General features: G+C 40.1%; 1 protein-coding gene across 1 annotated transcript in view; it reads right to left on the bottom strand.

The window, feature by feature from the left end:
• Nucleotides 1–1,610: 1,610 nt before the first annotated feature.
• trrap (transformation/transcription domain-associated protein) overlaps nucleotides 1,611–17,406 on the bottom strand; it is a 219,627-nt gene continuing 203,831 nt past the window's right edge. The window contains 3 exon segments of the mRNA XM_087997909.1: nucleotides 1,611–3,816; nucleotides 6,569–6,763; nucleotides 10,953–11,156. Coding sequence (XP_087854035.1) covers nucleotides 3,532–3,816; nucleotides 6,569–6,763; nucleotides 10,953–11,156 — 684 coding nt within the window. The 3' untranslated portion in view covers nucleotides 1,611–3,531.

The following is a 17,406-nucleotide window of genomic DNA, read 5'->3' as shown; positions in this document are numbered from 1 at the left end:
GGTCTAATTCTTAAGGGCAGTGTCATCTGTAATTAACCAATTAAATTTAGTTTGAGTGAAAAATCATCAACAGATCAGCATATTCAACATGTCAGCGACATTTCACTGAAGAATTAGATCAAGCAAATCAATGGGCATCACTGTATAGATACAAACCTTTTCAGTACTTGTGATCTCCTCTTCCCACAGCTGAGCAAATGCCTTTACAATATGAAAGGATTAAAACAAGTAGTAAGAAATATTTTTTAGTGAGTTTTGAGAAGACTTGTAGCTCAGATTGAGGTTTTGGATGTAGGTTTGCTCGCTGAGCTGAAAATTTCATTACCTTACTAGGTAACATCTTCAGTGGGCCTCAGGTGAAGCAATGCTGAAAATTCCTGCTTTCTATTTATATGTTTGTGTTTCTTTGGGTTGGTGATGCCATTTCCTGTGAAGTCACTTCCTGTTCCTTTTCTCAGGGGGTGGTAGATGGGGTCTAACTCGAATTGTTTGTTTATAGAGTTCCAGTTGGAATGCCATGCTTCTAGGAATTCTCATGCGTGTCTTTGTTTGGCTTGTCCTCTATCAACAAACACATCGAGTTAGACTCCATTTACCACCCCCTGAGAAAAGGAACCGGAAGTAACTTCACCACCCCAAAAGAAACACAAACATATAAATAGAAAGCAGGAATTATCAGCATTGCTTCGCATGAGGCCCACTGAAGATGTTACCTAAGGTAACGAAACGTCTGGAAATGAACCTTTCAGCTCAGCAAGAAATATTTGTTTGTCTCCCCTAGTATACAGCTGTGTCAAATTTCTTCATTACGCTGGGGCAGTTCTACCAATGGACTGCCTAACACTAACTGTCCAATTCTCATTCTTCAGAATTCAACTTGATACAGCAAGTTACTCATACGCTGAGACACCAAAGGGCATCACAGAAGAGCCCAGTGTCGTTATTGTACATCCTGAAACAGGAGCAATGTGGGATAAAACCTAAGGCCACTCCTGATGACCGTTTCTGAAGTAATTAAGATATGACATGAATTTCCAAATGGAGACAGCTTACGATAGGCAAGAGTGATGGTCATGACGATTTAATGCAGATCAGTTGAACGTAATTACTTTATTTTAATATGAACAGCACAATATGCAAGAGGTGATTGAACAATTCAAGTCAAATGGCGGCTTATTTCTGAATAAGGTTCAAATCCCACTCCAGAATATTGACCAACAATCCATTACATTTTTTTCTAGCTGTGTGGACCTTGGAGACCCATGCACAGCAGCAGCTTCCGGAAGTGGAAGCCAATGCGTCAGCTGCATGAAATCTCCAAGCAGCTGTGCAGCTTAGAGGGAACATTGACTTTGAATATGACATCCAGGCTGACAACTCCAGTCCCAAAGTGAAGGAGTGCTGCATTGTCAGAGGTACCATTAAAAGCACATCTGTCCTCTTGGGTGCACATAAAAGCTCCCAGGGGATCATTCCGAAGTAGGATAGCTCACCCCAGTGTCCTGATCAATTTTTATTTCTCAACTGACATTTCAAAACAAAAGGTTTAGTCATCAGTTCATGATTGTCTGTCGAAGCATGCTGCAATTCCAACACATAACAAGAGTAGCTGCATTCATTGCAGTGGTTTTAATTACTTCACCATTTTGGTAACTGAAACATTTGAAAACATGCAAAAATATACAAAGTGCACACTCATTTAACAATTCGCAGGTATTATGTACACACACTTCATCACTCTCCCTGACTGGTCACGTTCATTTTTTAAAAAAATACTGCTACTTATTCCAATATTGAAGAGGGAATGAAATGCTATCAAGACTCAGTCATAAGGAAAATGTGAGCTATGGCACAATTTACATTAATAAACAGCTCCATTGTTCAAAACCTCTGCACAAATTAGAAATGGAGGCAGAATTCAACAACAATGTGCTGGGAAGAGCTATTAAATATTGTACAGTTGAGGCAGAATGGAGCACGTCTGCAAAATTAATTTCACTACATATGAGAAACAGTGTCCGATAATCAGTGAAATCTTCGAACAGAAGCAAACACCAGCAAGAAAATAGTTTTCATTATAAAATGATTTATTCTTTGTAAATAGGTTCTGTACAAAATGTAATTCTTTTCAACATGATGGAACAATCTCAAAATAATTGTTGGCAAAGGACTCCTTTTTTTAAAAATGTAAAAATAAAACAGTTTATAACTTACAAAAAAACTGGCCATATTGAGTTCACTGCTAGATGGACAGGACTTAAACTGACTTGTATCAGTAAAAACATATTTGTTTTGAAAGGATATAGTGCTGTCTACAAAAGCCATTGAAGAGCCCACAAAATCTTTGTGGAGGCTTCTTAAACAGTGTAAAGGGACTGTGACAAATACCAAAATTCATTCTTACATCCTATTCATAAGCTTTCAGTATGAATTGAAATTCTAGTTAATATTTCACACAGGGTGCAGAATGAATTACTTAAGAAATTTCAGTTACGACTCCCTTTCCAAAACAACACATCGAAAAGAAATGAGTAGGTACGTTATACACTCAGTCAAATTCTACTCTTTGAATTGAGTGCCAGCTTTGATCTATCATGCAGAGAAATGGATCCCTCCTAATTTGAACTGATGACTCTTTAGCATGGTACAAAACAGTAAAAACACTTTACGCAGAAAACTGCAATACTTCCCAAATCTTACAAAAGTGCAGTACATGTTCGCAACTGTAACAACAGAAACCTTTGTCCTCAATGCCCTCCTGGAAACAGTTGCAAAGGGCATTGGTTTACACAGAAATACCTGGTGATGACATTTTTGCTTTAAAAACCATGCAAAAACTCTGCAGTGTTTGCCAAACAACGCCGAGTAGTGCATAATTAAAACCATCGAGCAAATCAGCATCAGCTCGCTCATGCATTATTCCCTGCTGCAATGGCCTACTTCAGGGATACAGATGTGTAGTTACTAATTGGGCACTTGATGGTAAAGGTTTTGCTTCACCAGTGCAGTGCTCAACTTTCAGCTGTTTTTCATCCACCCACAGCTTTCCTCCTCATCTGAAATATTTGCCCTTCTAGATGTCTTTTAATGAACACTTACGTCGAAGCCACAATCCCCTCCAACCGTTGACGAACTTTGTATACCAGCGAGAAACTTACCCCACTCTTAAGCATGAAATACCGTGCAGACGTTGCACACTTAGCATCGTGCTTGTTGAAAGTAGTCTCTCCAAAATCAGCAGTTAGTAAATCCTGCTGAAGTATTTACTCCTATCAGTGTGTCAAAAAGACAGAAGTATTACTTAATCACTCTCCCTATACAAATTCTGGTCAATGGTTCCATCTAAAGATGGAACATGATCCAACAGGGCAATGCAAAACAAGAAAACATTGGAAAAGTGGATTGAAGTGATTTTCAACAAGAAAAATAATTCACAATCTGGGTAGTCTATTAACTTCACATTGCAACAGAAGGAGCCTTGACAGCAGAATTCTCTCGCCCTCCTCTCACTGGCGATTCAAGGTTCAGGTCTTACAGCCATGGGTGCCAGGCAGGGTCCATGCGACAGAGGTTGTCAAGGCTGTTGGCAGCTGCAACCAGTGTGTTCACTTTGCTCTCGCCGCCCTCAAACTGGGCCAGGCTGTGCAGCCTGGTCACAATAGCAGTCACTGCCTTCTGAACCAGTGAGACCAGCTGCTGGCTGTCCATGTTCTCAGGCTGGCCAGCTGCCGAGAGAGGGGAGGAAGTGTCCTCCTGAGTCTTCTTGTGCCAGGCAATTATTTCATCACGCAGCACAGCTTTCAGAATGCCATCAACCTGCAAGGAGAAGAAAATTGGATAATTATCTGCAATTAACAGAATAACCAGGGGACCTGTCCCCGACGCAGCACATATAATAAGTCATATTCTTTAATCGATTGGACGTGAAAGAAACAACGCACACCAAAACAGCATTTTAATAACAAAGCTGGCTAGGTAATGGGTGTTATTAGGCAAGTTAGCTGCTACATTGTTCGGAAAAATAAAAACAACCATGTGTAATGATCTGGAATCCACTGCTTGAGAGAGTGGTGGAAGCAGAATCCATCATGACTTTGAAAAGGAAAGCTTTACACAGTCATGGACGAAGAACAGGGAGTGGGACTAATAGAAGTAGTTCTTTCAAAGAACTGGCATATACACAACAAGCTGAATGGCATCCTTCTATTCTGCAATGCATGAACTGCAGAAATAAATCATTGTGGTGCTTTTGAAAATAGCCTCAGTGTAGAAGTTAAAATGAAGGACTGCAAACTAGTCAGAAACACTCGTTTACTTTATGGCTTTGAAATATTTCAGAGCTATTAAACCAGTTTCAACAAAGGTGGGGTACTTTTCTTAAACTGTGCCTCATTTAGCCTGTGATCTGAAAATCCGTTCAATTTGCCTGGAACTAAATCGCCAGGTCAAAATCCTGGAACTCCACAAACAGTACTGTGGGTGTATCTGCACCCCAGGGACTGCAATGTTTCTAGACACAGTGAGTCACCATGTCCTTCAAGTGCAGTTAGGGACAGACAACAATTACCAGCAAAACCCACATTCCAGGAACAAATAAAAGAATTTAGACAGCTTGAGGTTGGCTCGCTCATAAGCAAAAGTTAGTAAAAGAGGAATATGATTAATTAACCAGAAAATCCAGTCGTTTGTGAAATTCTTCTTTGGGGAGTGAAGCAAAGAGATGGAGAGGACGGTACATGGCCAACAAGAAGAAACCCTTCGGTCAAGGGAGGTATGTGTGTATGTCTTTCCCTCAGTGCAGGAACATTGTGCAGTACTAGAATAGTAACAGACATCATATTTGAATAGTTTATGACAGCATGTTAACCCGACCATCAAAGCAGAATTCTTCAGTGAGGAGAAGATTAAATGGGACAGTGAGCTAATCAAAGTAGTTAGGTGCCTGACAGCCCTGGCAACCATACAGTCTTATTTTATTCTGGTTAGAAATTCAGTGAAGTTCATCAGAGAGAGATAGCACAAGTATGTTAAATATATAAAACCTGAGAGCCAGGGCTGATTATATCCAAGCAATACCAACACAAAAGCCACTTAACCTACTTCAGCAAGGAAATGTAAAGATGGTGGTCTCTGGAATGTTTACAAATGCCAATTTTACTAATATTTTGTCTACAAAGAGTAGCAGTATTTAATTAGCTTTGCCTTAGCATTTATCACTTTGGCCTCTGAATGAGAATGGAAGTTTACATCCCACTCTAGAGTCTGAGCATGTAACCTAAGCTGTGGCTCCAGCACAGTACAATGTAAATGCTATATTGTTATGAGTGCTGTTTTTCTGATGAGACTCTGCCCTCTCAAGAGAACATAAAAAATTTCACTAGCACTATTCTGAAGAATGCAGATTTCTTCCCAATGCCCTAGTTAATAATGATTCCTCAACAACAGTGAAATAGATCATCTTGGTCATCAGATTGCCGCTTGTGGGAGCTTGCTGTGCACAAATCAGTTGCAGGGTTTCCTTCATAACCAAGTGACGACACTTCAAAAAAGTACCTCTGTCTGTGTCCCAAAGCATTTCGTTGAGGTTGTCAATGACATTGTAGAAACACACATTTCTACCTCTTGATGTCAGGAAAACACTTTGTTGAAAAATGCAACTGCAAATAGTCAGGAGTTCAACAGAACGATTAAAAATGAAGGTCTGACAAGGACAATCAGAACACAAAGCAATGACCTGAAAGTTGGGGAGGCATGGATTACTATGAACAGGAAAGCAAGTAGGACCGGAGACCATAGAAAAACCCTAATTTTTTGGGACGATTATGCATAAAATAGATTTTGCTGACTGTACACAATTTGAAGGCATGCTGACAGAATTTGAAGACACATTTATATCACAACAGAGAATTCATTTCTGTTGAAAACTTCAACACACTGTATTCCAGTTGTTTTAAGCTGTGACTGTTGCTCTTAGCTTCTGAGGCAGCACTGGCTGTCCAAACTAAAATCTTTCATCTTTACATTCCCAGCTCTGACAGTTGGACAGATTGCACAAAGGAATTTAAATTGCTCAGGTCTTGTCACTTAAAGAATGGTAAGCATGCACCATCACATTAAAGGGCGGTGTGGTGGCAGCGTGGTTAGCACTGCTGCCTCACAGCACCAGGGACCCAAGTTCAGTTCTGTCCTCCAGCAACTGTGTGTGTGGAGTTTGCACATTCTCCCTGTATATACTTGGGTTTCCTCCAGGTGCTCAAATTTCCTCCCACAATCCAAATACATGCAGATTAGATGGATTGCCAATGTTAAATTTCTATGGATGTGCAGGTTCGGTGGATTAGTCAGGTGAAAATGCAGGATTTTAAGGATAGGGTAGGTGGGTGGGACCAGGTGCGATGCTCTTTGGATAGTTGGTGGGGACACGATGGGCCAAATGACCTACTCCCCCACTGTAGGAATTCTATGATCTTTTATCCCATCAGGAAGCTTCAGGGGTAGTCATAACCATATTGACAGACTAGCAACATGGAATATCAGATGGGAAGGACAAGATACTCCATTGCCTTACTTTGAAGTTTGGTTGTGCAAAACATCTGGCAACAGCTATCATCGAGGCAGTGAGTGGGCCAGACACTCCGATGGCAGTGAGAAACTCTGAGATGTTTGGAGTGAGACGGAATGGCACAGGGCGGTTAGCATCGAGATCGCCAGAGTTGTCATTGATATCAAATCTGAAGTATGCCACATTGAGCTTTCCGGTGTCCTAGAACACAAGATCATACAACAGGATCCCATTCAGTAAGCAAATGTTACCTATGGAAATGAAGAACTACAAGCAAATATTCAACTTACAATGAGGAAAAAATACACATGGATGAAAAGGTGTCGGCATCTTACCTTTTTCATTCAAGGAGTCAATCATTTTGAAAGAGCTATTCCTCCCCTTACATCCTGGTTCTAAATACCAACTGATAATTAAACTTGAAAGAATGTTAAATAAACTAGCCTCCACCCCAGACACCCTACCTTCTGGATAATAACTAGATTTTTTTATAAAATTCAGGATTATACCAATTTGCAATTTTGTCTCATGGCAAACAGTTACTGACCAAATCGAAGTTGAGCGATTCAAAGGGTAATACAGAAAAGCTAACTCCTCGAGGGGAAAAGCAATATTTAAGGGAGACAATCTTGGCATTAAAAATTGGCTATTTAACAGTGAAATGAAGAAGCATTTCTCCTTCACATAAGGAAAGTGGCAATACTGGAATGGAACACTTCTTCTCAAAGACTGTGGATGCTGAGCCACAACTGGAACTCTCAAGATTGAGTTCAGTGAATCTTTACAGAGTAAAATTATCAAGGATGATTAGATTAGATTCCCTAGTGTGGAAACAGGCCCTTTGGCCCAGCAAGTCCACACCGACCCTCCGAAGAGTCAGCCCCATTTCCCTCTGACTAATGCACCTAGCACTATGGGCAATTTAGCATGGCCAATTCACCTAACCTGCACACCTTTGGACTGTAGGAGGAACCCCATACAGACATGGGGAGAATGTGCAAACTCCCGACAGACAGTCGCCCGAGGCTGGATTTGAACCCAGGTCCCTGGCGCTGAGAGGCAGCAGTGCTAACCACTGAGCCATCGTGCCACCCTATGATGAGAGTAAAACAAGTTTAAAGTAGGAAAGATGTAAATAAATGGCAGACCAAACTCAAGGGGCTGAACAGAGTCCTCTGTTCCAATAACAGGGTGTTAAATTCTTCTGGTTTGAGAAATATTTTGGGATATCCTAAGGGATATACAAATGCAAGTTCATCAATATTGCTGATCATCAGAACATTTCCAAGAACACTTTGGCAGAAAAATTCATTACAGACTTCAATCTGTACAGCAGGGTCAATTAAGAAGCCATATAATTTGATTATGCAGATCAGAAATAATGATTCTGAAGACACTACCTTACATAAGTTGATGGGATATTTCATCAGTTCCAACCATTTATTTTTTACGAACCTGGAGATTTTTGACATTTATGCTACAAAGATAAGAGGACTAACCTTTTGACATACCATTTAACAATGATCTGGTAATATTGATATTCAAAGAAAAATTCAGAGGTTTTCAATCAGTAATGCCTGCATTGTGCATATTGGACCCCTCATCATTAGAAAGAAATATAGTCAGCACAAAAGTGAAAATCATTCCCTACCACATTATTGAATTATTTGAAGTAACAAAAGACAGACAAGGGTAATCTGCAAATATCTGAATTTTCAAAAAGCCTTTGATTAGATATTGTACAGTAGACTCATGACCATGTTCAGTATTTTTGGAATCAGAGGGCAAATAGCAGAAAGGAGAAAGCAAACCAATTCCACATCTGAAAACAGCAAATGTTGAAGGTTGCTCAGTCTGCTGTTTCACCATTTAGTTTATCAATTTGGATGAAGGAATGGGAAACAATTACAACATTTGCGTATGACTCCAACTTTGGGCAAGGGGGAGGGTAAAGTTAGTACAGAGGAGAACTACAACAATAGACAAGGCAAGCATTAACAAAGTTGCAAAATAGGTATACGATTGTCAAATTAATTTCAATGTCGACTAATGTGAGAAGGCAAAATAAGGCAGCCACATACTCCTTTGAAAGTAACTCTCCAAATAGAGGTGAGGAACATTAGGATCTGCAAGTTCAGACACACAAATGATGAACTGGTTATTAAGTCCATAAAAAGAAAACAAAGCACTGCAGCTCATTTCCTAAGGGATAGAGTTGAAAAGCAGAGCAGTGTTGTTAAACTTGTTAGGTTAATACATGTAGTGCTGGACAGAGTCTTGATCCCTATTATTACCAGGAAAGAGAAACACTGGAGAAGGTACAAAGTTACCAAAATGATTCCAGAATTTCAGAGTTTATACTCATCAGGAAAGGGGCCAAACTAGCGAATTTATTCTCTAGACTGATACGATCTGACAGAGGTCATATAGCATGGAAACAGACCCTTTGGTTCTCCTTAACATTAAGGAATATTTTCATGAAATAGATTTTGGGGAGGTGGTTTAAACAGTTGAGAAGACCAAACTAGGAGCCTTATCACAATCATTGGTCAAATTGGGCATTCATAAGGACATTTTTTTATACAGGGAGTGATGCCATGACCATGGACCATAACCTCAATCAGCTATGGCCATATTCAACTTTAATTGCAATGAGTTCTTTTCATAAACAAAAAGGCTATTAAGCTAAAAGTAGACTGCAGGCGTAAATTCCAAATGAGATGCTGAAGAACAACAATAGACAACAAATTGAACTTGTAATCTCTTGGGAGTGACTCAAGACTGTGGACTTGAGTCACTCCCAAGATAACAGTCTGGAGAGATACATTTTTTGATTTTTTTACCCCTTTCAAGAATACACAGAGACAGAGGTTAATAGTGAACTTCAACTCCAATATGTAATCGAGTGGCCTGATATCCTTGTGTGGACTAGGTGTACATGGAGGGTAATGGAAAAGCAAATTAAGCACTTCTACAGTACAAGTAAAGGAAATGGAAATGACTGAATCTCACTGAGTGCTGCTAGTCAGCCACAGGCAAAAGAAATAAGAACAGAAGAGTTTCAACCAACCTACAAAACCAAAACATTGATTGTTCAACTACCAATGTCAAAACTATTGGTAACATCCACCTCAATGGCTACATTTGCTCTTTACAAACAAAGTTAAAAATTATTCAACACCAGGTTATAGTCCAACAGCTAGCTACCTGATGAAGGAGCAGTGCTCTGAAAGCCTGCACTTTCAAATAAACCTGTTGGACTATAACCTGGTGTTGTGCGATTTTTAACTTTGTCCACCCCAGTCTAACACCAGCACCTCCACATCAGGGCTTCACAAACAATACAGAGACCGATGTATTTTTTTTTAAACTTTTCATTTTGAACTCGCCTCTTATTCTGATCTGCATAAGAGAGTTGAGTTACTGTTTCTTCCTGTATTTATACTCAGTTGTTTTGTTTATTTGAGAAAGCCTGATTAAATTGGCTCCTTCTTTTGGGTCTGGGAGAAAGCTATCCACAAAAGAATTAATTGTTTTAAAGGTAATCTTCCTGCAGCCAATTGAAGGGTGTGCCAATAACCAAGGGGAACCAGTTCACTTCCCTCACCTCGGACTTTAATAGTTTGACAAGTCCTGTCTGGAACTGTGACAAATTGGGGTACCTCACAAAGAGATGGATTGTAACAGTGGTTAGTATGCAGAATCTGCTATCACAAAGAGTAATTAGTTGGGGCAAATAGAATGGATTTAAGGGAAACAGGAGGAGAAAATGCTCATTAGACTTAGAAGAGGATCGTGCAGATCATAAACATCGGCAGAGACCAATTGGATCAAATGGCCTGTGCTTATCCTATTAACACCACATAATGTTTTATAACAGAGATACACAATGAAACTGGGAACTGGAAATAATCTCAAAACATAAATTCACACTTCAATCCGTTTTTAAAACTCTGCAATGTAATCATAATACAGATAGGTTACAAGTTCAGCTTTAATCATTTTAAAACGAATCCAGAAGAAATTAGATTTTGCTGGCTTTAAAAAAAACCCAACAGTAATTGTTTTGGCATAAGGCAAAACCAAGAGCTATAAAATATAGCTGGGCAGGAACCTCAGTACAGAAAACCATTCATTGCTCTCACTGGATTCATTTTAACTCCGTGCAATTATCATTTTGTTTAAATTGCTTCAAATTAGTTACATAAATAGTCTTCAGCTCCTCAATGACCATTAGCTGCACCTGCTTCAGGCATCTTGCACAGACTGGCAGTGGGCACAAAACAGCAAAATGCTCAGCAAGTACACCAAAAATTCAGCAGGAATTACAGCATTTCTTTAAAACTTACTGCAGTCTGTTGTTAATAACCATAATGTAACTTTGCATTACCTGTGCAATTTGAAGCATTTCAGGGTTAAGGCGGTTCAGATGAAGTACAAATTCAGCAAAACCAATCAATGCGAGCTGAATGGTGAACATTTTTCTAAAGGTCCAGTAGTCCGTGGCATTAGGGAAAGTGTGCAAAGCCCATTCCTTCAGCATGCTCCGTGGCACCATGTTTCCCTGCACCTCCTTCAGAATGTCACGCAGAACCTGAAAACAATCAGGAAATTCAAACTGGTATCAGAGCACTTATCGCATGTAAAACAACTGCAAAGTAAGTCAAGTTATTGTTCAAAGAAATGAAGGTGAACAGTGACAAATTGGGTACAGGGGCTGATATTTAATGGAACAACAGCAATTTCAATCACCACAGGAGAACTAATGAAAGCCCCACATTACCTGTTTTCAGGAAGGTCAGTCCGGGATCAAGGACCCTGTGGACAGAAATCCCATGGGCCAACAGTTGGCAGATAGAGGCCGAAATTCTGCATTGTGTGGCAACGTCACTGGGGAGACTGACCTCTGCTGGCTCTTTATCCACCCAAGACTTAGGATCACCAAGGTCTCCAGGCCACAGAGAATTGATGGGAAGAAATCAATAACAAGGGCAAAGGCACGTTCTCAGATGTAACCACCCCTCTTTTCCGATCACTTGATATGGCAGTGTGTCCTTCGCGAATGAGGAACCCCTAATCCTAGCCCGTGAACTCACAGATCTTTAAGATGGTATCAGTTCCATTTGAATTGAATCCAATTGAAAGGGCTCAATTGCCATTGGGAATAGGAATGAAGGCCATCTCTGGGCCTTCCTGCCATTGATTTAATCAGGGTAGACACATGAATGTGGCAGACTTACCACCTTCCTTATTAAATGCACCTAATGACGTAATCCTCCCAACACAAACTCATCATTGGCAAGTACATCATATTTTGCCAAGCATTTACATGGGAACATGAGACTAAAGGACAGCAGACAGAGGTAAAGAAGGGCAAAATGAAGCAAAGGAAAAAGAAATGGATAAGGCAGATCAAGAACAGTGGAAAGGTTGCTACAATACTAGATTAATTGGAGATACTTGGGTATTAAGTTAGGATCTGCATATCACAATAATTCAAAGATATTAATTATTAATATTGAAACTTCCATCAAGTAATTTTAATACTTAGGGTTTTCATGGATTTAGATTGTCCCAAGAAAAAAAAACTTTAAAATGGCCATAGTAATATCCTGACCACAGATGGAGCCAGACTTCAAGAAACCAACAATAAACAAGAACCAGTCTGAACTGAAATTAATGTTTCTGTCAATAAAGACCAAAGCCAGTCACTCATGCAGAAACTTGCATCTCCTATTCCGATTTACAATTGCATGATGAGACATGGTATGAAAGACATCTCCTGCAACTATCCAATTTGAAAAACAAGGAGCTTAGATAGTAGAACTCACAACTAATTGTGTTTCAGGGAGCAGCTTTTGACAGACCAGAGGAGATGGATTTGTGACTGGGACTGGAGAAGGTTCTCTCTCTGGTCCCTCAGGAAATATGAAGCCCAGTAATAAAGTGAATTGGAGAAACACAAACACAAACAACTCAAAAGTCATCTGCAATGTTAACAGCTGTTGTTCTAGGACATCTTTAACTAACCATTGCTTCAAGTTAACACCGAACACCTCAAGAACATGCTAATGAGTTTAAACTGCACATTCTTTCAGCTTCCTTTTCGTACTGAACTTTTTAACTTCATACCCACAATTGCGTTTCATATTGCGTCTTCAGTATTTTTTCTCCAGATTAGCAAGTAAAATAATAATTCCTCTTCCTTTTACTCAAGATGATCTTGTGATGGAGTATTTCTTGTTTTTGGTGAACTAGTTAACTACAGTATAATTGGAGTGAGGTTTGGTTATGTGCTAAAGGGATCTAGAAGTCAATGAAAGCAGACAGGCAGGTGCAGCAAGCAATTAGGAAGGCAAATGATTTATTTGCCGAAACTGCAAGAGAATTGGAGTTCAGAACTAGGGATGTCTTACTGCAATTATATTGGGTCCTGAGGAGACTACACTTGGAGATTGTATGTAGTTCTGGTCCAGGAAAGGACATACTTGCCATCATGAAAGTGAAGCAGAAGTACACTAGGCTGATAACAGGCACATCCTATGAAGACAGATTGGTTCACTAGGTCTGATCCACACCCGGACCAACCAACCCAACCACCCCATAGCCCAACACTTTAACTCCCCCTCCCACTCCACCAAGGACATGCAGATCCTTGGACTCCTCCATCGCCAGACCATGGCAACACGACAGTTGGAGGAAGAGCGCCTCATCTTCTGCCTGGGAACTCTCCAACCACAAGGGATGAACTCAGATTTCTCTAGTTTCCTCATTTCCCCTTCCCCCACCTTGTCTCAGTCAAATCCCTCAAACTCAGCACCGCCTTCCTAACCTGCAATCTTCTTCCTGACCTCTCCGCCCCCACCCCACTCCGGCCTATCACCCTGACCTTGATCTCCCTCCACCTATCGCATTTCCAAAGCCCCTCCCCCAAGTCCCTCCTCCCTACCTTTTATCTTAGCCTGCTGGACACACTTTCCTCATTCCTGAAGAAGGGCTTATGCCCGAAACGTCGATTCTCCTGTTCCTTGGATGCTGCCTGACCTGCTGCGCTTTTCCAGCAACACATTTTCAGCTCTGATCTCCAGCATCTGCAGCCCTCACTTTCTCCTTGAAACAAATTCTAACAGGGTTGGGCATATGGATGTATGGAGGATGGTTTCCCTGGCTGTGGAATTCAAAGTAATAGATAGTAGGGCAGGAGGCCAAAAGCTTGGGTTCAAAGATAGTTTTAAAACATCAGAAAGAGTTTGCAAAATTATGGGAGAGAATTTCAAAATTTAGGGTTCAGGCAGCTGAAAGCATAGTTACCAAAGGTGGAGTAAAAGAAGTGGGGATCGGCAATCTTAAAATTAAGCTGTAATAGCCTCAAGATTTTTGCTTTCAATAGACGATCCTATACGTCCCATTGTCCATTTTCACCTTCAATCAGAAGAATATGCAAAATATCAAACACGATAAATATTGCTATCTTACTGTAAACCAGAATACAAATGATCATGCTCCAAGTATAGAGTGCTGTAAAAATCGATTCACAACCGATTTTATTTAAACTGACAAAATCTTTTCCCTATTCCATATTAACCTTTGTCAAATCTTCAACCGTTTACTTATGACACAACAAAACCCACATTAACTTCAGGAGTCATATTTATTCAAAGAGTCTACACTTGTTTCAGTTGGGTTTATTTGCTATTTTAGTTATTTATTTTGATACTGCTTTGATAGAATCTGATTTACAGTAATGGACAGATTATGCAAGAGTCACACTGCACTGAAACAGGCCCTTCGGTTCAACTTGTCCATGCTGACCAGGTATCCTAAATTAAACTAGCCTCATTTGCCTGCATTTGGTCCATATCCCTCTAAACCTTTCCTATTCACATACCTGTCTAAAAGTCTTTGAAATGTTGTAATTGTAGATAATGCTGATCAGCCTTAAACAAAAATAGACTTCCACTAATAGGAGAGTACAATTAACTTCTTCCTTCTGATTTTCTTTACTCTCATCTGGAAAAGACTTGCTGTACACAATTTGGTGCAGGCAGTCTGTTCATTTATACATCAATTAGAGAAGAAAATGGCCTACCAACTCCAAGATTATAGCACATAGAGCAGAACACACTAGAAATTCCAAGGTTGAGATTTCATGAATAACGTTCATCTTTTAAAAATACTTAACTTATTCTGATAGTGTGAGGCCTTATAAAACAAACAGATTATTTGACCTTGAGTAAACCATTTATTTGAACAAGAATACTTCATTGCATTTTCTCTGAAGTGTAAGCTCAGGTTTATCCCTTGGCACTCTGGTTATTTTTCTTCCTCTGTCGTCATTTCTTCCCACACCCCCTCCAACTACTGCCTCTCCCCAGAACACAAATTTCCGTTCCTCTCAAGGCCACAGAGTGCACAGTGGGATACATTTCCACATTTTGGTCAATGCAGTTAGTGCCTTTACATAGGATGACACGAGATGTACACGGCTTTTAAGAGCACCTTCACAAAGCTTAAATTTTAAAAATAAAAGGCTTCCTGCAAAATACTTGAAAAATTAAAAGTCAACTTGAAGTAATTTACAGGAAGGAAATGTAGTCTGTTCAGGTCCAAATCAAGGAACTATCCTATGTATTTGTTCATTACATGAAATCCACTGCACAGAAACAGGCCACTTAACAGAACAGTGGTGCTTATGATCTGCTTGAGCCTCCTCCTGAATTTCTTCGTGAAAGGAGCTATATAAAAAATTGATCCTCCTCCTTTCTTTGTTTGGCATTATATTCGTATATCCTGGCAAAGTGGTGAACAGAAAGAGATACTTTTGACTACAGTAGTGCCAGATTTTCACAGCACTGAGGAAGAGTGTGTCTCTCTTGATTTTAGGATAGAACCGTAATGCCATCTGTCCAATTTGTTGTGGGTGTGTTCCTCAAACAGCAGGGATTTATACCCAAGCCAAGAGCAGCCTGAAACAATTCTTGTGCTGTAGTTAACATCGTTTTGATGAATGGAACAAAACAGAGGACTCAAAGAGGAGTGAAACAATATGCAACAATAGTCACTAGCTCCTGAAACAAAGGGGGTGAAGACAATCATGAGAAAAGAAAAGTGAACATACATGGAGAGAATGTAGTAGAGGTGATTAGTGATAGCAAATGCCACACTGTTAATGGGAAGCACACAAATGAGGAAAAAGCAGTAAAATCACTTCTCATAATTACTGCATCATTACCAGTGACTTGGAAATTAGAGGCATTTTTAAATCCAGTAATCTACTGCATAATGCCAGGAATCATGTAACTTTATGTAATGTAGGCAGGAGTAAGGTGCAATACTTAAATCAATATAATTTTATAACATTTTTGCTAGACACATATCTACAATATTTATTTCACACAAGATAAGTGATCAGTGCAGTTCACAACGTCCAGTCTCTGAACAAGTGTATTGTTCAAAGTTTGAGAGAAGATTTGTAGCTCGGGTGCTCGTTGCTGTGATTCTGTTCGCCGAGCTGGAAGTTTTTGTTGCAAACGTTTCGTCCCCCTGTCTAGGTGACATCCTCAGACAGCTAACGATCCGCATCCACGAACATCAACTAGCCACGAAACGACATTACCAGCTAGCCACACACGCAGACGACAAGCAACATGAATTCGACTGGGACAACACTACCATTAATAGGGCAAGCCAAACAAAAACAGCCAGGGAATTCCTAGAAGCATGGCACTCATCCACAAACTCCATCAACAAACACATTGACCTGGACCCCAATATACCGGCCACTACAGCGGACAGCTGAAACTGACAACTGGAAGCGGCCAGGGACAGGCCACTATAAATGCCGGAGGAAACACCACAGAAGCGCTTCACAGGAGGGCTTCCAAGCACTGAGGATGTCACCTAGACAGGGGACGAACCGTCTGCAACAAAAACTTCCAGCTCGGCGAACAGAACCACAGCAAGTGTATTGTATCTGGTACAGGCAACATTTCTGGATTTTTTTTAACCAACGCTCAATAACCTTTGTTTCTAAGATAATGTCATTACAGTATATCATCTTTCTCATTATAATCAGCCTTGTCACTGCTCTCTGCTCCTTTGCTTCTTCAAGGTCCCTCTCATTAATCATTCTCCTTGAACTATTAATTTTCAACATGCATCTGTAGTAAGCTAACTCAAAGCCCTCCATTGTTATTTTTTCCAATATTCAAGGTCTAATCTCACATTCGTTCCATGCTGTCTAGCATATTATTTAACAACTTGATTTTATACCTGTGCAAGAAAACAGGAATCTCTCTTCTGCAATTCTTAGACTGTAACTTGATGAAGCAGTGAAGTAGTTTTGTCCATACAAATTACACCTTTATCCAATTGCTCCATGTTTAGCCAAATTTGCAATATAATGGGTTAAATTGAGGTTTGGGAGCAGAAAGATGTCCTGCGTTTCGGTAAGTATAGGAGATTGAGAGGTGATCTGATTGAGGTATTTGAGATGCTTGAAGATTTTAATGTGGTAGCTAAAGATAATTGTTTCCAATGAAGAGTTGGAATCTTCAAATTAGAGCTAGGCCATGTAGGAGGAGAGGGGTCTTGTGTAGCATAGCGATAGTGCACATTTGGACCAGTATCTCCAAGTCAAGCACTATACCAGGACCTGTTTTGCATGGCAGGTATGCTCAAAACGAGGCCAGACAGGCATTAATTCCTTCTACTATGTGTGATAGCAGTAGTGACAATGGGGAGAATTGCCAGTCATCAGCTTGGCAGAATACAAAAGGAAACCAATGCAGGACTTTGCCTGTAAGCATGAACCAATTCAATGGAAAACTATGGCCCATCCCCCC

The sequence above is a fragment of the Chiloscyllium plagiosum genome, unplaced genomic scaffold (genome assembly GCF_037043375.1).
Source record: "Chiloscyllium plagiosum isolate Xiang-an unplaced genomic scaffold, Cpla_swu_hap1 HiC_scaffold_20, whole genome shotgun sequence".
NCBI classification, from domain to species: domain Eukaryota; kingdom Metazoa; phylum Chordata; class Chondrichthyes; order Orectolobiformes; family Hemiscylliidae; genus Chiloscyllium; species Chiloscyllium plagiosum.
The sequence above is the reverse complement of the archived record's forward strand: the minus strand, read 5'-3'. Positions and strand labels throughout refer to the sequence as shown.